General features: G+C 38.2%; 1 protein-coding gene across 3 annotated transcripts in view; it reads left to right on the top strand.

Moving 5' to 3' along the window:
• Tenm1 (teneurin transmembrane protein 1) overlaps positions 1 to 23,355 on the top strand; it is an 815,224-nt gene that overhangs the window by 746,132 nt on the left and 45,737 nt on the right. For all 3 annotated transcript variants that reach the window (XM_058571492.1, XM_046468616.2, XM_046468598.2), the window contains 2 exons: positions 19,635 to 20,001; positions 21,409 to 21,919. In XM_058571492.1, coding sequence (XP_058427475.1) covers positions 19,635 to 20,001; positions 21,409 to 21,919 — 878 coding nt within the window. The remainder of the gene's footprint in view (positions 1 to 19,634; positions 20,002 to 21,408; positions 21,920 to 23,355) is intronic.

A 23,355-nucleotide genomic window follows, 5' to 3' on the forward strand; every position in this document is an offset into this window, starting at 1 on the left:
TCTAGAAATGAATAAAGTAATCCAAGTGTGCTCTGACTACTTGGAAGTAGAATGGAGACTATCACAACTCTCTACATCCTCTGTTTCTATTCCTTTTCCCCAGTACTTTTCAAAAGTATTTTAGACACAGAATATTTACTTCAAACAAAATAGGTGCCAATTTATTAAAAAGATTAAAAACAGCAAATTCAAATAAATTCTCTATTCAGGCTTACTCTCATTCAACGGTAGTTCTTATGACGACTCCCAAGTCACTTTTGCAAAATTCTAAAAAGAGTACAGGTTAAAAAACCATAGCTAACATTTATTTGGTTTTTTTCACAACTATATCACACTTTTGGTATATGATATAATTGCTGTGAACTAAAAATTCATTTTTCTCATCCCTATGTCCTCATCTTGTACTTGCACAGTTGGTTATCTGCATAAAACAACAGGGTCTATTAATAGTATGCCTCCAATTCCATGTCATCTGATTCAGTGCATTTTGTTTTTATATTTTTCTGCTATTATCCAATATTTCTACCATCCTTCCCAGCCTTGTGTCACCTATAGGCTTGATGAATGTCTTTTATGTCTTCATTCATGATAAAATTGATAAGTAGATGAGCCTAAATATAATTGTAGCATCACTGGACCCGTTATCTGTTAGATTATGGACCCATCTATCTGAACTATCACTCATGGCCTCTGATTCATAGTAGATCATGATGAGCCTTTTTAAAAAAATGAAACAAAAAAATCAGAATGTGTTATGTGTAATAAGGGTAAACATTATTTCATGTTTTTATTTTAACTGGATAATAGTGTAAAAAAATAATTCTGAGTGAGGGTCACAACCAAAACAGGTCTGAAAGCTATTCTCACTGATTATTTCCCCAACTTATCTGCAAAGGTGTCATGCAACTCAGATTCCTTACCACATTGGTAACTGTTTAAAAGGAAATAAGAACTACTTGACAAAAATCTGTTTCCAGTCATATTAGCTATCAACACCACTTTCTCTTCTAAGAACTGTACATCAACTGTTCAATAACACATTTGAGAATCTTTTCCAAATCAAGTTCCCTCTATGCAGTTTGTGGGACATAAGTGATTCTACTTGAAGTCAGATCCATGTTCCTCTGATCTTTCATCACGTCTTTGATTGCCCACTACTTCATAATAATCAAAACACACACACACACACACACACACACACACACCTGATTCTTAAATCCAATTTGTAAGTTTTATGAGGTAAATCTTCTTGGAAAAAATTATTCAAACTCAGTTAAAATTCTGTCACCAATCTTGGTGTTTAGTAACTTTGAATCAATATTCTTTGTGGTATTTTTCCTTAACAGAGAAAACAATACCTTCCCTTTCTCTCTCATCCATCAGCATTATACCACCTGCCCCAAGCAGCAGACCTGTGCCTTCCCTGGTTGTCTTCTACTCTCTATATAACAGAAAAATCCATTTCTATTGTCCTTAGAATTTTTTGCAAGCTTCAACTAAAATAACCACAACTGGATAGAAAGGGAAATATAAAGCCTCCTTTTCAAAATCTACATGTCAATTTGACTTTATACAACTAGATTCAGCACTTTCTGTTGTTTTCAAAAAATATATATAATAATATCCAAGCATGAAAAGTCACAGCAATCTGGGAAGAAAAAAAGAAAAGAAACAGTAGTTTAAAGGGAGAAAAAGCACCTTCTTTTCTCCTTCTTAAACTCTTGCCTAATGTTTCTCATTGTCTCTCTCTCTCCCCTGCCAGCCCTTTCATGTCTATAGAATGTCCTCCATCACCCTGAGTGATATGGATGATATTGAAACTCAAGTTTTTCAAGGGTTACTTGCCTTTCTTTGTGCACTTCCATCACTCTCCCATGTGCACACTAAAAGAGAACAGAATTAGATCTTTCAAATGGAGGCCCATTATAAGTGAAATTCCCTGCAGGGACAGACTTCTGAGTTTTGTGAAGCTCTGTAGGGAATCAAGAAAATCTGAATTATAATAAGTTTGCTTGAATAAAGGGATCTCCCAGGGGAAAAAAGAAAGTTTATTTTAAAAGTTCTTGCCACTAGAGATGAAAATCTCACCACCTCCACCCCTACCACACCCTCTCAATGCTTCAGTGACTATGGAGCCAATCTCACTGTCAACACAAAGGAAAAGTCTCTGGTCATACTCCAGATAATTCAGGTACAGATATATAGGTAAAAGGAAAGAGTAAGTTTCAAGACAACACCTAGACTAGGAAGATGAAACCAAGGTATGTGAAATATCTAAATATCTGGAAACACATCTCTTAGGGGCCAGCAATACCAGTGGACAACAGGCTCAGCTTCATGGGAGAAAAGGAGAGATGACAAAAAGGATAAGAGAACGGAGTAGAGAGAGCATAAAACAGAAGATTAATGAGACCCAGGGAGTAGCAGAATGGAACCAAAATAGTTATTCCATAGCCCTTGTGCCAAACTGCACTTAATTCCATCCTAATCAGTCATGGTTTGTTTAACCAACTAAACCAACCATCTTCATAGTAACTATCAAATAATGGATGAGACGCCATTAAGTCATAACAACCAAACTTCCAATGGATTTTCGTATTTTTTTCCACTATTCTCATACCTGGACAACATCAATAGTACAGCAATATAACTGCTTAGCAATTCGTTATTGCAATAGTCCAGACATATGCATCTTAAATCAGCAAAGTTCAGCTCTATTCATTTGTGCCGCACACACTCAGCCAAAACACATATGAATGAACTTTCTTTTTTGAAAGGTGCTTGCAACTGTAAATTGTTGAACTGAAACAAGGGACCATATGGCATTACATATAACCTTGACTTTTATGTGTTCATTTGCCACACCCGGTAGATGGGCATGTGAAAGGGAAGTGGCACAAACCTCAATCTACACAGCAATCAAATCATCCTGTCACAGAGTATAAGATGGCAGTGTTGTTTAGATTCTGATTTGATAGTATCACCAAAAACCATTTGGAAAGTTTTCCTTCAAAGTTCCTAGTGGCTTTCCATGTTACTTGCCTTTAAATGAAAGATATGTTAGGTATTATTGCTAAAAATTGCATAATGTCAAATAACATTTAACATTTTCAGTTGTCATTTCTGTATTTTAGTAAAAGAGCACTCCTTTTTCATTTATTCTGTTCTCATCTGAAATTTAGTAATACAGAAAAAAATTCAATCATTTTTGTCTATGTCCTGACCTAGAAGAGAGTTCTCTGGAATTTTAGATTCAGCAATACTCTTGGAAAACTGACACTAGAATTTTATAGCTGGCTAATTATTCTTCCTTATGAAGGCTAATTCGATAAATTACCCAATTGTTGATTAAGTGGCCTCTCTTTTTTAATGTGAAAGCACTTGGAAAAGTATGAAGTGCTTTACAAATATAAGGGATGATGTAAGATGCTAATTGGCATCTTCAGGAAATATTTTCTGTTGATTCATCATACACTTGCTAAAATGGTAGGACACAAGAACAAAATAAGTCTGCAAGGTGGTTATTCTGATTTTGTAATATCTGTCGCTGTCAGTCTCCAATTTAAATGCATTCATGGATAATGTTATTTATTGCTCATGCAGCCCAGACCTAGTCTCTTGGCTCTGTCAAATGCAGAAAAAGCACCTTCTGTAACTGCAAAGGAGAGCCAAACCTTTCTCTAATTCTTTAATAGAGGATACAAGAGACAAAGTCAGGTCTTGAAGGTAGACACTCCTTCATAATTGTATCAATACAGAAAGTTACTAAGCATAGTAGTTGGGAACAGAGACTGCCTGGGTTTGAGTCCTAGATCTACACTCATCATGTGCTTCTCAGGGACAAATTCTTTATTTATTATGGAGATGATAATGTTACCTTCCCCATACTGAGGTTGTGAAAATTCAATGAAACAATGTGTATAAACCACTTAGCAAAGTGTTTGGCTGTAAGTGCTCAATAAATCATTATTACTACTACTAGTATTTGTCCTTCTGCTCTCAAAACAGAGTTAAACTGATAAGTTACAAAACTGGGATAAAAAGGACCAGAAGAAATTTGGAACTGATAAATTATGTAATCTTCCCTTCTGTCCTTTTCACAGAGGTGTACCTTTTGCAGATAGCTAAAATCTATAAATGTGTTTGATGGGTTATAGCAAACATACTCCAGAGACTAGTCTTAACCTATTTGACCTTCACAGAATGTTTTATCTGCCTTGTGCTGATGTGAAGTTCTATGTAGATCACTTAATGAATGTTCGCAATAGTCATTGAATCGTGCCACAAATCCTTCATTTTTTTCTACTTTAAGAAGTAATATGATGATTATAGAGTTAATGCTGGAATGCAGTGTGAGTTTCATATGTCTGTGAATTTGAGATTTTAGATCATCTTCCATCTCTTTGAAATCAAGAGGTAAAGAGCAACTTATGCAGTGAGTAGCCTGCAGCCATTCTAGGTGGGTCAATTTCACAAAAAATAAATAAATAAATATTAGATTAGATAATAAAGAAGTCAGTTTATTTAGGTCAATATGAAAAATATGACTCTCTCAAGAGAAAACAAAAAGGCTCCCAGCTTAGTATAAAACCAAAAGGAAAGAAGTTGTGAAGCTGATGTATCATAAGAAGAAAGCAGTGTCCTAGGATTTTTGAAGCAATCTAGTCTACGAGTTCCTTCATCTATCCAATGACTCTTCTGTTTTAATCAAGATATTCAGGGGGCTTGGGATATAGCTCAGTTGGTAGAGTGCTTGCCTCGTATACACAAGGCCCTGGGTTCAATCCACAGCACCCCCCCAAAAAAAAAAGATATTCGGGTTCCAAGCATGTCTATCAGTTTTAAAAATTTTTAATACATAAAAAAATAAAGTAAACAAACTGATAAACTAGGAGAAATGTCACAATAAGATCATCCAGAATTCCTTTAAATATTGTTTCCTTTCTCCACATTCACTTAAACTCTTTTTTAACTGCACTTTTTAGGCCAGCATCTCTAGGTAAAATCACAATCAGTAAAATCTAATATAATAAACTTTGATCAGAGATATTTGCTTTGTTTCCTCCAAAATGACAACTCAGGTTGTTTATATAAGAAGTAGAGGACAGCAGGCCAACATCTTCAATTCCAGCATATCCAAATTCTGCTGAAATGTCTGCACAGAAGCAAATAGCCAGAGTTGTCAGGGGCTTTAAAATAAAAGTCAAGTACCGTGCTCAATGCTATATCGAAAATGTAATTTATCACATAAATAAAACTCCCTCAGCAGTGTCCTCTTTTCACACAAAGGACAATGGCACGTTAGTTCTTATTAAAACTATTAAGCACCAGAGGAAAAGCATCTTCAAAGTTCAGGGAGAGTCACAAGATGCAAAGCTTGCAAACTACTTTTGAGCCACTCAGTCTTCCACACATTTTGCTTGGCATGCTCCATGACCTCAGGTGAACCTGAAGCTCTCTAAGATACAGAAATGTCTGGTTGGTAAATTCAGTGGTTAATGTCTAGAGGTTTTAGGTCCAACATCCTAGGCTAAGTCACAACTCAAACCAGTTGGCATAGCTATCTTTCAGACTATATCTTTAGGCATAGCCCCAGTCTCTATTGACTATGGGAGGGAAAAGTACACAAATCAATAACAACTCTTCTGTATCAAATGTAAATATAACACAGAGGTAGCACTCCATCTAGCAGAAGTGCCATCTTTTCATGCAAAAATTAGTTTGTTTGGAAAAGTGAACAAGACAACATATAAATCATTTATCAACAGGCCATTTTGTTGAGAGGCGTTTATCCTGAGTTACATAAGAAGAAGAGGTATTCATTTGGTCTACCTCAGAGAATACTCCCAACAGAAAACCAAGGAGATGATTCTGAAGGAGCAATCCTGATGACTGACAAGGAGACTAGCAAGTGGGAATATAAAAGAAGTTTAGTGATAAATACCCAATGTATTATTATTTATAAATTTCAAACACATAGAAAATGTTGGTTTAGGCCAGCCTCATGAACCATTTAATACATAATTATGTCTTTAAAAGGCATATGGGAGAATCACATGATGAACACCATGAAATTATCCTCAAAAATCACAAAAATGAGAAGTTTCTAGAAAATATTGGCATGAACATGGCATTTCCAGAGAAGCTCTATTTAAACTCAATCACAAACAACTTCATAACCTCCAAGAACAGTTATTTATTTTTATGGGTATTTTCTGGATTTTCATGGCAATTTCAGTACCTATTATTTAGGAAGTACATGGGTAAAAGATGTTATTGACTAATAACAAGATAGTCCTTTCTGGTTCCTGTTCACCTTTACTAGTTTTACTAGTTTATTGTTACCCCTGGCATACAATAGCATATTATTCTTCTTCTATACTTGTGTATGGGTTCATATTATGAATCTAGTCAAGATCCAGTCATAAAAGCAGAAACCAGCTGGGCACAGTGGTGCACACCTGTAATCCCAGCAGCTCAGGAGGCTGAGATAGGAGGATCAAAAGTTCAAAGCCAGCCTCAGCAACTCAGTGAGGCCCTAAGCAATTCAGTGAGACCCTGTCACTAAATAAAATACAAAATAGGGCTGGGGTTGTGGCTCAGTGGTTAAGCACCCCTGAGTTCAATCCCGGGTATCAAAAAATAAAAATAAAAATAACTATATTAGTTATTCTAACTGGATTTAATATAGGGGATAGGCTGCACAGTTGTTAAAGGGTTAAAATAAAGAGAAGGAATATCTGCAGGAAGTGGCCACCACCTCTAGGACTACAGAAATATAGAGAAGAGTTTGGAGTTGTCAGAACCTAGTAATGGGGGGCGGGTTGCTCCAGGGAGATAGGACCTAGTCCTTTGAGAAGAGGATGGCAGCCTTCTTATAATAACAATGTTCTTCTTACAGTAACAATTAAATTTGTCTCTGGTACCTCTGAGAGGGCATCATGAAACTGATTCTCAGAATACACAAAGAATCTAAAAAGTGCTGCCAGCTACTGCTGCCAAGATGAAGGGCTACTGTTGGGACAATGCTGACAGGAATAGAAAGCAAGCAGGAAGGAGCAAGTCCCTTCTCACTCCTCTAGCTTCCCAAGATCCCGTTATTTCCCATATTGTCAGGATCTATCAGAAATCCAGCTGGCAATATAAAAATGTAGATTGCAGTGTCTCAACCCCAGCATCACAAAGCAACATCTTTAAAGGAGTGAGTTTGGAGCTGTGAGACAGTAGCTTAATAACTAGCATACTGTGCAATGAGGTGTTAGATTCATGTCATTGTTGCTTCTGCTGGAGTCACTCAGATATGCTTACAGTTTGGATGAAACATTAATTAGAGTGGACTGTTTGCCACAGAGGATTTCATCATTACTGACTATGTAAGAAGCTCTTATCAGTAGACCTCAACCAGAGCTACTCAATGTGTTTGTGAGGGTGATTTTGACTCCCCTCTTATTGAAACTCAGGTATTTAATATTCATCACCAGTTTTGCTATTGTTCAGGCTCAAGTCTGTAGCCTGCATGCTTCCTTAAATAATTCTTTACACATGATAAGTGGTCATGTGTCCAATCTCCAGAGTTCTGGAAGCATGAAGCTTGAGCTGGACCATCTGTTGAGTGTGTGCAGTTCTGTATTAACACACAGGGAAGTGGTGGGCAAAACCTGGAAGCACACTGAAGGGCTAATGAAAATTCGACCAGTTAAATCCTCCCTCTAAATGTTCATTAGGCCATCTGCTCTTATTAGTGTCCTTATCACTTGGAAACATTACAGAGTTAAGATGAGAGAGACAATCTGTGGAATTCTGTTCTAACTTGAAATGAACTTCTGAGTAGAGCAATCATGAATTGTGATGTTTCACTTCCCATTCAGAGCCATGCCCATTTCTATCTTAACATCTCCATGGTGAAATTTTTTAATAGTTTCTTCCTGAAATATTATACCAGAAAGAAGGGTTAGCAGTAGCTACAGAAATAAAAACATAATCTCAGAGTGGCTGATCAATGAAATCAGACCATTTCATAAAAGCTATGCAGTCATACTTCTGGCCTGTAAATTGCTTTAGGAGCCAAAGGGAATTGGAAGCTTAGTCTATCCTGTTGAGCCAATACTATAATATTAACAACCTGCAACAGACAAGTTTCTGCAACTTCTCAGCAGGAAGAAACTGCAGAATGATTTCAAGGGCTTCTTTATAAGTACCTGGATCTGATGTGGCCAAAGCCTTGGTTCTCAAGAGCACAAGAATCCGACCTCCTACTGCGTGAAGACCCATAGCAGTCCTTACTCCAAATTGTCCCAGGATCACAGTCTCATCACCCAGCCTCACTTAGGATTTCATATTACCATGAACTGTTCTCCAGTTGCCTTGCCCTCTGTATCTGTATTCCCCACAGTGCTGAATATACAGTAGGCACTTAAAAACATTTGTACAGTTAAATTGAAACAGAAACTTGAAAGAGAAAATGATAGATTTCCTTTTTCCTATTCCTGTCCCTACCCCCAGAAGTGCTGAAATGGTTAAGTTCTCTAGCTCTAATGATAAAACCGAAAATACAGAGATACAAATAGTAAATTGGCAAGTAGCATCATGTAAGTAGCATCATGTACAATATGTTCTTCTTACAATAACAATCAAATTTACAAACAAATTAGCTGTGCAGTCTGAAGGACATTCTGTAGTTTTCACACTGGGCCTTCATCTCCTGCTGATAGATGACTTTGGCTGTAAATTGAAAACTGGAAGTAGTTAAACATTCTGTGTATTCACAAGTGCCATTTCCAAAATTGAAGTTTCAGAAAGAAGATACAAGAAAGGGTTGACGGAAACTCAGAGCAATTATGCCTGTTATTAAGATGAGGTAGTGGCAATTATACAGCAGACTCACAGGGAGTGTGTACATGCTGATTGTTCTGAGGGAGCCTGTAAGAACAAACTTTTATAGCACCCATCAGGCCTTGAGTCTCCAGAGGAAGTGAAAATTTTCAGGCACTCCATCAGTATGCTTTTGGACAGGGCTTATAGCTCCAGCAACCATCTTGGAAAGGATACGTGCTTTTTTTTCTTAATGACCTTGAATGAAATCCTTATATAAAAGGATGACTTCTTTCACTGTTTCTTTCCTCTAGAATAACCACTCTCAAGTTTTGGGTTCATGTGCCTTTTGCATTCGTAAAATTTGGGGGATCCTCAAAGAGCTTTTCTTTGGATTTTATGATGTTTATATTTACCGTATTCGAAATTATGAATGTGAAGTGTTTTTTTTTTAAAAAAACTAAGGATATACTAGCCTGAAGTAGTCTCCAGAAAACTCCACCATATACACATGATCAATTAGAAAAGGTCAATTAGTATTATTAGAAAGTAATTTTGACCTCACAGTCCTACTGAAAGAGTCTCAGGACTCTCCAAATCCCCAGACCATATTGGAAATATCATATTTCCTCAATTCTAAGATACCATGGACTGGAAGACATAGCATTAGTCTGATAACTGTGGGTGGTGGTGATAAGTGTTCCAATTAAACATATGCATCAATTATAAGACACATTGTCACTTTATAAATGTTAAAATATCAAAGGAGTGGAAAATGTACTTCTTAAAATTAAGGAACTATGGCAATTCCCACTAAGCTCAGTGAGTTTCTAGAAACCCAAATATACTAGCTCAACCACACTGATAAAAAAGTAGTTTTTTAGAGTTTTTTTTTTATATTTTTATTGGGTCTTTTTAGTTATATATGATAGTAGAATCTATTTTGATATATTTATATAAGCATGTAATGTTTCTTATTCTAATTAGGATCCCAGTCTTGTGGATGTACACAATGGTAAGAGACTGTTTACATGTTTACATAATTTTAAAATGCTTACATGGACTGAAATTGTTAGTCAATGAAGCACTTGTGTTTTCACTCAAAAAACATTTGCCAACTATAATGCTAGATACTGGGAACACAAAAATGAATGAGTATTCATCCTTGTCTTTAAGGTCCCAGACCAGGTAAAAGGCAAAGGAAGACTAACAAGCATTTACAGCATAATGAAGAAACACTGGTTCTGATTGAGTTAGTCATGGAGCTGGAAGAACAGCTTGAAGGGCCTATAAATGGACCCCTGTGTAAATAAGAATGCTTGAGGTTAATCACTAAATTTAAGCAATTAGTCATCCTCTTAGCAAACGGCCAACCTTCAACATGGATAGAACTGAACATCATTACATTAAGTGAAATAAGTCATGCCTACAAAGACAAGTATCACATAGTCTCACTCACATGTGGAATCTAAAAAAGTCAATGTCATAGAAACTGGAAATAGAATGATGGTTATCAGAGGCCAGGGGGATTAGGGGAGAGGAAGGGATGGGAAAGCTAATCAATGGGTACTAAGTTACAGTTAGATACGAGCAAGAAATCCTGGTGTGCTATATTACACATTAGTGTGAGTATAGATGATAATAACATACTGATTTTTATAATAAAGAAATGATAAATGTTTGAGGAGATAAAATGTTTAATTTTATTTAAATATTACACAATATACACATCTCAAAACTTTACATGTACCAAGCATGATGGCGCTCTCCTGTAATCCCAGAGATTCGGGAGGCTGAGACAGGAGGATTGCAAGTTTGAGACCAGCCCAAGCAACTTCATGATGCCAAAGCCACTTAGCAAGACCCTGCATAAAAATAAAAATTAAAAGGACTGGGGATGTGGCTCAGTGCTTAAGTGCCTCTGAATTCAATCCCTGGCACCAAAACAAAACAAAACCAACCAACAAGTACCAACATGGTACTTCATTAATATGTACAATTTTTGTTTTTATATATCATTCAACAAATAAAAGACAAAATTTAAAGGCCTGTCTGAATGCACTTTGCTACATGTGTCAGTCACTTTCAGATATTAATTTATTTCAGTTTAATTTACTTTAATTTTTCATACATGGGTGATTTATCCAAAAGTGTAAAACTAGAAATGTGTTGGAACAATTTGACTATAATGATATAGTCAGTAGAGTATTGTCTTCATTGTAATTAGATTCAACTGAGAATAACAGAAAACCTCATAATAACACTCACGTAAGCAAGATAGCAGCCTGACTAGATGTATAGTTAAGAACTGAGATGGCAGCTCCACAATATCATTTGGGACCTAGTCTCCTGTATTTCTAACCTGCCATCCTAGCATGCAACTTCCATGTTCTGAGCCTCCTCATGGTCCAAGATATCTGCTAAAACTCTCACCAGTATATTTATATTGTAGAATGGAAGCAAGGGCAAAAAGAGGTTCCTTTCAGGGATCAGCTTTTCTTAATCAGTATTTTAAAGCATCCATATGAAAGTGTCGATGCTTCCATGCTTCCTCCTGCATGGGGCTGCCTGGAACTTCATCACATTGCAAATAAGACTCCATTATCTTTTCTTCTAGACAGCAGTGTGCCCAGATAAAATATCAGGAGTCTAGTATTGAGGAAAGAGTGAATTAATGATGGGGTAGGCCTAGAACTAGTGGTCTCTGCCACAGGAATCTTAGCAACCACAAATTTAACATTTTGTTTTGACCCTGATACTGCCTGAACTTCTTCAGATTTATAAAAAGAGAGAAAAGCCATCTAGAGAACGTTTGGTTTTCTGCAAGCAGAAAGCACGATGACACCTGAAAGAGTTATGGCCCTTACTGATATTGCTTATAACAAGTGGAAATTATTAGAAGATAAAATACACCAGGACTACTTTGGAGTTTTTATATTGTTGTGGGGCTTTTTTCTGCTTTGTTTCCTCCACTTCCAAAATGTCTTAGGGACATTGAGGTAGATGCAATTAATCTAAATCCTCTCTAGTAAAAGAATTTTAAAGATCAGTCCTATTATAAATTTTGATTACGTTGGTACCAGCTATTCATTTGCAATGCATAATGCAATTTAAGTGTCAGGTTTTTGTTTTTGTTTTTTTTTGTTTGTTTGTTTGTTTTTTCCCATTGGACAGCCATGGAGACAGACTATGCAGATGCATTTGGCCAAAGGTTGAGAGGTTCTTCACACTCTCCAGCCATTATGTGGAGATATACAAGAGTGTGACTCTGAGATAATGGGAAATAATGTACCTGTTGACAAGGCCATATAATCTTGGTGTATTTCATCTTCTAATAATTTCCACTTTTTAAAGCAAGATCAATAGGGGCCATCACTCTGAAAGGTGACATCGTGCTTTCCAAGTGCAAATAAACAAACTTTCTCCAGACAATTTTTTTCCTTTTTTTTTTTTGTTTTTTGTAAATTTGAAGAAGCTCAGGCAGTATCAGTGTCAAGAAATGAGAAGGCCATTTGAAAACTGACAAAAAAGAGATGCTAACAAGCTGGAGTTGTCAGCTTTTAGAAGCATGGGGAAATCTAATGTGGAGCTGGCAGAATACCTGGCAGAGAGCATTCAGTCCCATCACTGTATCTTCCCCAGGACAGGCACACTACAGAAGAGATAATCATACACTTACTGGAAAGTCCTACTGAAGAGGCCTCAGAGATCAAACTCAAGCAGAGTTACTTTTAAATGAGCTATAAAGCTCCAAATATATAGTAAAAGAGAGAGATTAGAGGTGTCATGTTTGGGATGAGGACACAAGACCTTTGGGGGAATGACTGGTTTCTTCAACATAGTTGAACTTTGGGAAAAGGAGTTATTAGCACTTGGTAGAAATTATAAGATATTAACAGTCGTGTTATGTTTTACAGGCTCTTCATGAAAATTAGTTTCTTAAAATTAGTGTAATGGAACAGCAATAATCTGTTGTTCTATGCCATTGGCAGCCCCTTGGACATACTGAAAAATAAAGGAAAAGAAGTTAGCAAAAGACTGTAAACTCCATGAGGGAAGTAATTCATTCTGTCTTTATTAGAGCCAATTTTTTGAGTGCCTAGTATAGTGTGTAACATGGGACAAATAAACTTTATTGATAGAAAAAAGGAAATTAAAATAGTATGGACTATGCTTGGAAGTGTACCAAGAGTACTGTTACAAATAATAGGGGGAATCCAAGTAATAAGCTAAAATATTAGCCATGAAATTGAAATTGGCAGACAAATGTGAGATAACATATCCCAATATAAGCTAAATATTTCTTGGAGGACATATAGATTAGAAAGATCCCCAAGGAATAAAATAAATGAGCCAGGAGGAAATGGCTAGTGATGTGTAATCGAGGGAAACCTTAAAAGAGCATGACTATAGAATTAAACTTAAGAGTTTATAAGATCACCAAGGAAGAAACATTGTAATAATCAGAAAGGAACCTGAGGAAATACAGGCATGTTCCATAATAAATAAATAGCCTTTATGAAGTTTTCTGCGTGCCAGGCACTGTGCTTGGTGGTTTGTATAGATTTTTTTCACCTAATTCCTATAATAAGTTTTGAGAATTTCACTCAATTTCTAGATGAGGAAACTGAAGTTCAGGCATGTTCATTCATTTGCTCCAAGGTCACAGAAACAGCAAATAATATATTCAGAATTTTTGACCCTGGAAGTCTTACCTTCAGAGCCTGAGCTCCTAACTTCATTCTACTATATCTGAATTTTTTTTTTCTAGAGAGAGAATACATAGCTTTTACCAGATTCTCAAACATCTCTGTAAATCAAAAATGTATGAGAAGCAGTATTTCAGACTCTGAGTACCAAGAAGGCAGAGACTATGTCTACCTGGATCCACACTTAATATGACACATGGTTGGATGGAATTATATATTCATGGATGGATGTACTAATGAATGGCTGGCCTCCAAATTGGTTTTCTCACATCTAGTCTGGTTTCCCTCCAGTCTGTCTTCCAGACTGCAGCCTAAGAAATCTTTCTAAAATACTAATCTGACCATGTCAGCTCTCTATTTTAAAGATCTTCATAGATGCCTCAACACCTACAGTTTAAATCTAGAGGTCTTAGCATACACAGCTCTCCATGACTTAATCCAGTGCTTCTCAACAAGGGATAAGGTTTTGCCCCTCAGGGAACATTCTCCAATGCCTAGAGACATTTTGGGTCATCATGATTGGAGACAAAATGTTACTGGCATAAAGAATAAGGACCAGAGCTAGGGCTGTAGCTCAGTAGCAGAGTGCTTGCCTAGCATCTGTGAGGCACTGAATACAATCCTAAGCACCACATAAAAATAAATAAATACAATAATTTTTATAAAAACACTCATGTTAAAAACTAATAAAGACCAGTAATGCTGCTAAACATCCTACAATGCACACTACTAATCACACCCAAAAGTAGTGTCTTAATGGTGATACCTGGACATAGTGTCCCTGACAAACATTTAGAACTGTGTCTACAACTCATAGCTACCCCATTTTATGCTTCTGTGCTTTTTTTCATTTCTATTCCTCTGCTTAGATCACTCTTCCCACCTTGCTTTAGACACCTTAGTTTTAACCTTCATGTTAAGCTTACATTTCTCTCCTAGGTATCTCACCCAAACTCCCTCCTCTGTGTTCCCATGCCCCCCAGGCATCTATCATGATACTTAACCACACTATATTAAATGACCTATTTCTGTATCTGCCTTCTAGCACTTAACTTGTGAATGAACGAACAGCAGAAACCCATTTTGTTCACCTTTATAACCATGCCTGCACATAGTAGGCACCCACAAGGCATTGAATTAAAAGATAACAGACTGCAAACAGAAACACAAATCACTTGATTCCTAATAAATTTTTGACCTTCTTAGCCAGAGAGCAATTTTTAGATTGATCCAAAAGAGGTAAAGGGGAGGCCAGACTTGGTAAGAAAAGAGTAAAGATTGTGACCATTCTTCTGAATGAGGAAATCAGATGACATAGGAGCTACAAACTTATCTAAAAACTTGGAATGTAATATTTTTTCAAGTGATTTTTTTCTCAAGTATATAAAATAATAATCCATGTAAAATGTCTGACACCTAGGAAGCACTCAATAAATAGTAGTTACTTTTATTAACAGCCTATATTAGTGGTTCTGTAATTTTATAGGTGCTATAAATTAGGACCAGTTAAAAGAAAGGGGCAGCACCTATTCATGTTTAAAAAGTAGGTCAATTTAAAGAAAAATATTAAGTCAATTATAGTGTACTTGGCATAGAAGTAAGGCAATATTCATAAAAGTGGTAGGTGGACAACCAAAGTCTAAGAAACAGTCAAAAAGGAACTACATTGAATGGTAACTGGTTTAGGTTTCTTCTAGTTCTAAAGATATGTAACTATGAAACTGTTATTTATATTAATGCCACTTACCATCCCTTACTATGTGCCAGACACTGAGTTGAATACCCTATATCACTGTATCATTTAATCCACATAAATAGATAGTACTATTTCTATACTATTTATATACTATCATTAGCCTTTTTTTCCTTATTATAGTTAGGAAACCAGAGATGCAAAGAGGATAATCCAATTTCCAGAGGGTTACATACTAGTGGAAAGAGTGAATCTGAAGTCAAACTGTTCAAGAGAGCCCAAGTACACAAATGATAGTTTTTGTCTATGGAGTGGGGTTAGGTTTCTAATTGAGGGATTTTCTAACCTAATCTAATCAAAAGTCCATTTTTAGATATTGCTTTTTACACCTAGATTTTTCCCATAGTATTCTGCTACTATAAACTTTTACTTAAGTCAAAATTAGCTCGATCTCTAAACCAACCAGGGAACTGGTTGACCTAAGAGTCAGCTCCCTTCAAGGCAAGTTTTCAATTAGCAGCGGAAGACATAGTGCTGTCAAGGGTTGACATCAGGACCAAGAGCCCCTTCCTGCTCAGGGTTATTTCCCAGGGAAGATTGTTGGGAGATGGGCACATTCCACCAGCTGGCGGCTATGCCAGTGACCTTTAATTCAAGTTTAGCTTAAATACATTTTGACATTTCAAACAAATTAATGTATTTTTACAAGGTGGGGCAAGCATCACAAATTAGGCCAAATGGCTTGCCTGTAGGCCAGGTCACTAGGCAGAGTTTATAGAGCTTCACTGCTGCTTTTCGATCTCTTTCTGTTCTCCACCCCAAAAGAAATCTCTTCTGTGCCCTCCCCCTGAGAAACCACTAGGACAAACGCCAACAGCTCTCAGGAGTTAACCTTAGCCCGATTTTAGTAGCATGTAATTCCAGGCTCTCTCTGCAACTAATAGACATTAATTCTGACTGCCAGAATCAGTTCAAAGACTCCATCCCATATGTTAGGTTGTATGTTATAGAAATGCCTTGATAGTAAATACTTTGTTTCTATTGTGTGGGTGTAAGGCACCAGTTTCTTGAAAAATTACCTGGAAATGGAAATATTTAATGAGAGAAGGTTATAAAAGAAACTGACAACCTAAAAAAGGTAAAAAGGTCCATCTTCTGAAAAGGCAGCCCCTCGATTACTAAGTAACCACACATCCTTCATCTGAGCAGATTTCATAGACAAGCTGCGCAGCCAAATCAAATGGGAATTAAAGGGATTCTGTGTAGTTGGTATAGAAAGTGTCTCAGAAGCACAAAGGCCACTTTAGTCACAGGAAACTGCCAGAGGGTGGCTTATTTGATGGAGAAGAAAACAAACAGACACAATAGCTGGTGTATTTTCAAGCAATATTAAATCTAATAAACATGACACTGATAGTATTGGCCTAAACCAGGTTGGCTGAGTTGGAGAATTTAACAGCTTATTTCCCAACTACCAGCCTTTATCTCAGAAGCAGCCTTGATAGCTTAGAATACAATCCAAAACATGCTCCTTCTCTTGTTCCTGCCAGGTGTGTGCCATCCCCGGCCTCTGCCCTGGCCTTGGCTCCCAGAGTGGGGATAATTAGAATGTCATTTCTGCCAGGTTTGTTTTTTCTGGGTCACTGACTTCAGACTCCATCAAAATAGGAGTGTTGTACTGAAATAAATTTATTTCCTCTTCCTCAGCCAGCCCTGTCTTATTTCCTGGGGGACCATGCTCCATAGGACTAGTGCACACAGACAGTTTCTGTACAAGCATGATAGTGTATATAGAGGTCCAAGGCAGGGGCACATGGAGGAGGAAGAGTCAGCGCCCTCAGCAGCAGCAGGCCTCACTGCCTCTCTCCGTGGCAGGGCACTGACACGCAAAGGCCTCAGACAGACATGCTGAGGAACACATAACCGCAAACTGCTCTGGGAGCTGTTAAGGCTGGTGTTTAATGTTTATCCAATGGCCTCAGTCTGAAAGGCACTGTAGAACATGCATAACACAAGCTGAGCTTTATACCCCATTAGCACTCAAATTCCTAGCTGCCCAGAGGCATATGGTACTGACCAGAGAAGGCCAGTGTGGAGGTGGAGGTGGAGGGCATACAGAGATGTAGGGACAGAATGAGGTTTGCTAGGTGTCTGGGAAACACCCAGAGGCAGAGGCAAAGAGCCCCAGGTGGTCCAATAGGGAAGGTCAAAGGCAACCTTTGTCCTCTTCACAACATCACCAGTTGCCCTCCCTTTTGAGACACAAGCAGAGGAAGAACCATATCCTACTACCTGGGCTTGCTTACTAAATACATATCAGACCTCTTCCAGCTGGGGAAGCAGTGGGCCTCAGAACGCAATGAAAACATATCTTGTTTTCAGACTTTCAGCTTCTATGAGGAAAGCAAAGCCTTCTTGGGGTTTTTACTTAAAGCCAAAAAAAAAAAAAAGGCTACATTATAGTTACTATTTTGGCCACAAATGGAATATTTTTTTCTGCCATTGTCTAGCCCAAAAGGAGACAAAGAGAAACTAGAGTGGTGAGGTGGAGAGGGGCATGGAACATAGTTCTCTTAGAAGTACCCAGGGATAAATATTCACTCTCAAGAAGATGTCAGGGCAGGCATTGCACCAACTCCTATGTCCAGAAAGGAACTCAAGTGCAGACCAGTACCTAGCACAGCACTTAGCACAAGGCAACCCACACACACAGTCCTTTTACTTCTATCACTTTAACATGTCTCAAATCCATCTACTCTCCATACCCTCCATTGTCATTCTAGTTCAGGCACCATAATCCCTTACTTGGGCCACTGCCTGCCTCCATCTTGCCTCCACCTCCAATATAATCTCAATAGCACCTAAAACCCAAATATGATCCATCTAAAACCCAAATGTGACCATGTCACACCCCTACTTAAAGCCCTTCAGTAGCTTCCCCTGGTCATCAGAATTAAATTGGACATGTGTTTCCCTATTTTGCCTGGTATATTAGTTTGCTTGGGCAAAAAATGTCACAGACTGGGTGGCTTAAACAATACAAACTTATTTTCTCACACTTCCAGAGGCTGGAAATTCAAGATCAAGGTGTTGACATGTTTGATTTCTCCTGAGGCCTCTCTCCTTGGCATGCAGATGGCCAACTTTGTGCTATGTCCCTCTGTGTGTGTACAGCCCTGGCATCTCTTCCTCTTATTATAGAGACACCTGTCCTTTGGATTAAGACCCCACTCTCATAGCCTCAATTAAACTGAATTTACTCTTTGAAGGTTCTGTCTCCAAATACAGTCACATTGGGGTTTAGAACATCAATAAATGAATTTGGGGAGGACACAATTTAGTTCATACCACCTGGCTACTGAATTATTTGTAGTAACCTAAATGGGCCATTCTGTCTCTAACCTCTGCGCCTTCACTCTGCTGTTCCCTCTGCCCAGATTGACCTCAACTCTACTCTCCTCAACTTCCACCCCATTCCTCTCCTACTGGTCATCTCAGCCCCTACTTAGCAATCATGTTCTTTGGTAATATCTTGCCTCCTGACTCCCAGTTCAGGTGAAGTGCTCTCATACCCACTCTGCTGTCTCCTTCTCATAACGTAGAGAGTAATTCCTAAAGGTTCCTCCAAGGGCTCTACCAGACCATAAGTCATTTGAGGGTTGAGGCTGTGTCATAGTAATTTTTCAAGCCCCCAAACCTAGCATAAGGCTTAGCCCAGAGAATATTCTCAACAAACATTCAATGAAAAAAAAAATGTTTCTTTCTGAAGGAGGGGGCACATGGGTGAACCAGGCCAAGCTGAGCAAGCAGTATGATACAACCTAGGATTCCAAACCAATAGCTGATGAACTATACGTAAGTAATCCACAAGATGGATATTACATCTGTGCTAACAACTGCTAAGTAAAATCGGTTTTCCCTTCACCCTGTTGTCCAAAAGACTATGACTGTTTTTAATGCATCTACCACACAACGAGAAAGAATTGTGTTTATAGCAATCCAGAAGCCCTAGGGCAATGGTTCTCAGAATCATCTAGAAGGCTTGTTAAAGCATAGGTGACTGGGTCCCCATCCCCAGGGGTTCTGATTCAATAGAACTAGTGTAGAGCCTGAGAATTTGCATTTCTAACAAGTTCCCAAGTGATGCTGTTGCTGCTGGTTTAGAGACTACACTCTGAAAAGTGCTATTCAGAGAATCCTTCTGGAATTGAAAAAAAAAAAAGAAAACTTTGCATTATGTTGGCAATAGCATAAATCATAAATATGTTTATCAGAAATGTCCCCCCTTCACTGTCAGACATCACCAACATTTGCTGAAATTCTTAAGAGGGGGAAAACAACAAACCAATGTTTCTTTCAAGGTAAAATTGCCTCTGGAAAGATATGGTAACCTAACGGTGTGTGTTCTGTTCTGTTTGCAGGTGCGATTAGAGTGGCCAACAGACCTTGTAGTCAATCCCATGGACAATTCATTGTATGTCTTGGATAACAACATTGTGCTGCAAATTTCTGAGAACAGGCGTGTGCGGATCATTGCAGGGCGCCCCATTCACTGCCAGGTGCCAGGCATCGATCATTTCTTGGTCAGCAAGGTAGCAATTCACTCTACTCTGGAGTCGGCTAGGGCCATCAGCGTCTCCCACAGCGGGCTGCTCTTCATAGCTGAAACAGACGAGAGGAAAGTAAACCGCATTCAGCAAGTGACCACCAATGGGGAGATCTCCATCATAGCTGGTGCCCCCACTGACTGTGACTGCAAAATTGATCCTAACTGTGACTGTTTTTCAGGTATGACCTTTTCAGCAATTCACCAGCTCCCTCTCTCTGTTTTTAAAAGAAAAGCATGCTTCAGAAAAGTCAAAAGGGTTCCTTGTAAACATTGGTGTGGGCTAGCAAAGAAAGGAATGGGTTGGCAGTCAGATCACCTAGCTGTTCTGACAACTGAATCACTGAATGACCCTAGGAAAGCCACAAAACCTCTTCATGACTCATTTGCCTTATTTGTTAAATAAATACAAGCACTTGTCTCAATTTTATTACCTTGCTATTCTGAGGATAAACTAAAGGAAAAATGTTATACTCTTTTCAAAAGTTAAGATCATTGTGCCAATGTAAGAATATGACATTATTTGTACTTTCAAGAAAGGGAAAATTAGTACAACCCACATCTACTGATTTGGCTATGGAAAAAATAATTCCCCTAGGTGACTGGTTTCCAGATTAAAAACATTCACTATTCGAGATTCAGAGGGTTCAAAAACAGAATGCCTTGGGGATAGAATAGCAAAATTAAATCCCACAATGGAGGCTCCTAAGGACATCACTCTGCTATCTACCTTGTTTTATAAAAACCTAAAATTCTCTCCAAAACTAATAGGGTCCTTTACTTTAATTGAAATGGGAGAAAAAGAGTCTTTTCCTCCAAAACATGCAATGGATATTCCAGATAGCTAACAGACCTCTAAATGTCAACAGATGCATTATATAGAAACCCCTCCTTGCTACATGTAGCCCTATTAAACTACTCATCCAAGCCCAAATGGTCCTCTTACCTTTTGCCTTTTCTTAGGCCACAGCAATCAGGAGCCAGCAATTTGGTCAAAAGGACTTTTGATCAATATTTCCAATGATTTCCTGGACAATAAGTTTTATAGATATTTGGCTAATTTGTATCTTTCATTCAAGGCAAATCTAATGTTTAGTCTATTTATCAAATTTGATGCACCGAATCATTGTTACATTTATAGACTTAGAATACTTTAACAGTGGAACAATGGGAATTAACAGAAGAAAGGGCTCTAGGCATGGTAGGACTGGAAAATCATGAAACAGATCCTACAAGCATTGACAGGCATAGTTCTCATGGATTTCTAGCCAAATTTTGTGTAGCTATCATTATTTGCTGTTCTTCTGTCTTACAATACAATAGATTCTGAACAGCAGGATTGAGGATTTCACAAAATTGGTGTAACTGAGATAATTACATCTTACTGTTCATCTTTAGTGGTACTGACTCAGGAATTACAATTTTTTGAATAATGGGTTTCAAAATCATCAAGGGGACCATGCAGAGAATGTTGGTTCACTGATTATTCCTTTTAAAATGATTCCTGATGCACAGTGCTTTCTGTCTATGGTGTGTTCATATAAATGCTCATGATGCCAATTACTAAAATCTAGATCTTTCTCCCATAGGTGATGGGGGCTATGCCAAAGATGCAAAGATGAAAGCACCTTCCTCCTTAGCAGTGTCGCCTGATGGTACCCTCTATGTAGCAGATCTTGGAAATGTTCGAATTCGTACCATCAGCAGGAACCAAGCCCATCTGAATGACATGAATCTTTATGAGATTGCCTCACCTGCTGATCAGGAACTCTATCAGTTCACTGTCAATGGAACCCACCTGCACACCCTGAACTTGATAACAAGAGATTATGTGTACAACTTCACCTACAATGCTGAAGGTGATTTGGGTGCCATTACTAGCAGCAATGGCAATTCAGTGCATGTTCGCCGTGATGCAGGGGGGATGCCCCTTTGGCTTGTGGTGCCTGGCGGGCAGGTGTACTGGCTGACTATAAGCAGCAATGGAGTCCTAAAAAGAGTTTCAGCCCAAGGCTATAATCTGGCCTTGATGACCTATCCAGGAAACACGGGACTTCTAGCTACCAAAAGTAATGAAAATGGATGGACAACTGTTTATGAGTAAGTTTCTAATTCTCAACATAGTCTTTGTTGGATTTTTATTTGCAATTGTATTACAGTAGAAAAATGGCTTAGTAATTGCTGGGTATTGTATGCTATTTTCTCCTAACAATCACAATAAAAAGTAAATAGTCGAGAAGAAAATTTTACCCAACTCCTAGGGTTTGGACCCATTTTCCCATAGCAGTTTATAGAGCATAATAATAAAAGCATAGACTGAATGAAGGAGGAATCAAGTATAGCACTGCAGGAGTCAGGAATGTGGTAGAAGTCCATGTACTCAAACTTCCAGCTGCCAGCACAGCATACCTGGGAAGACAAGGTAAAATTGCATTTAAATAACAAAGCTAGAGGATAGTTCTAAAGCAGTAAAGAAGCAGTGTGATTTAACAAGTATTTCTTGATCCCTGTGGGGTTTAATGAATGAATACATGAATATGTGCCCAGCCCAGTCCAACTCAGTATAAGTTGTGGTGGGAGGTAAGAGAGAAGTTAGAATATAAGAAATGGACCCTGAAAAGCAAGTGTAAAATCATGTGGATCAAATGCTGAATAGCAGCACCATTCCATTGACTGCTTCCGTGAAATGCAAAGCCAAATGCTCCCATGTGGGCTTGGGCTTCCTCAGTGTCCCTGCGCAAGTCAAAGAATTCAGCACATATTGGCAGTTACAGACCAGATCTGTGACAACTTTGTTTAACTTGGAACAAACACAAAATGTGTCTGACAGCAAGCTACTAGGAGATGTCAAGGCATGGAAATACAGACCATTGTCCTTGCCTTTTAAAGCATGGACAACCTTGTTTGCACATCAATGCAGTTAGCAAGCTGGTCTACCAGCACTCACAAAGCATTTTCCCCACAAAGGGAATTGCTGTATTTTGGGCCAGTATACTGAGGGAGGGTAATCTGTGGAATCTGAACCCAGAGCCAGGAATGGTGTTAAAGTTGAAGACTGTGAGAAGTAGAGATATTAAGTATGAGAGTTTCCAAGTGTGACTACTCTTGTGAGGATGTAGACAATATGGCCAGTCCCATGAGAGCTTCCTGAGGAAAGGGACAAAAGACTTGGCCTTCAAGCTGTGGATCATGTCCCAAAGAAGTGCCATTTATATAAAAGAGCTGGACAGCTGTTCTAGTTTCACTTAGAAAAATGTATTCAGTTGTTTCTGTTGCAAGTCTTCCTTAGTTTTGAAAAATTCTCTTATATCTTAATGAAGAGTAATAAATGCTAGTGTTCGCTAAGGATTTGCTAAGTGATAGGTGCTAGAGTAGGCGATTCACATACACTGTTTTAATTGACTCCTTTAATAGCAACATGGGATGGGTGCCCCTAGTATGTCCATTTTTTTTAATGTAGTGCTGAGGATCAAACCCAGGGCCTTGCACATTCTAGGCGAGCACTCTACCAGGAACCACAACCCCAGCCCCTAGTA

Source organism: Marmota monax, unplaced genomic scaffold, assembly GCF_021218885.2.
Source record: "Marmota monax isolate L192 unplaced genomic scaffold, Marmota_monax_Labrador192_F-V1.1 WCK01_AAM20220418_F8-fsc00054, whole genome shotgun sequence".
Classification (NCBI taxonomy): domain Eukaryota; kingdom Metazoa; phylum Chordata; class Mammalia; order Rodentia; family Sciuridae; genus Marmota; species Marmota monax.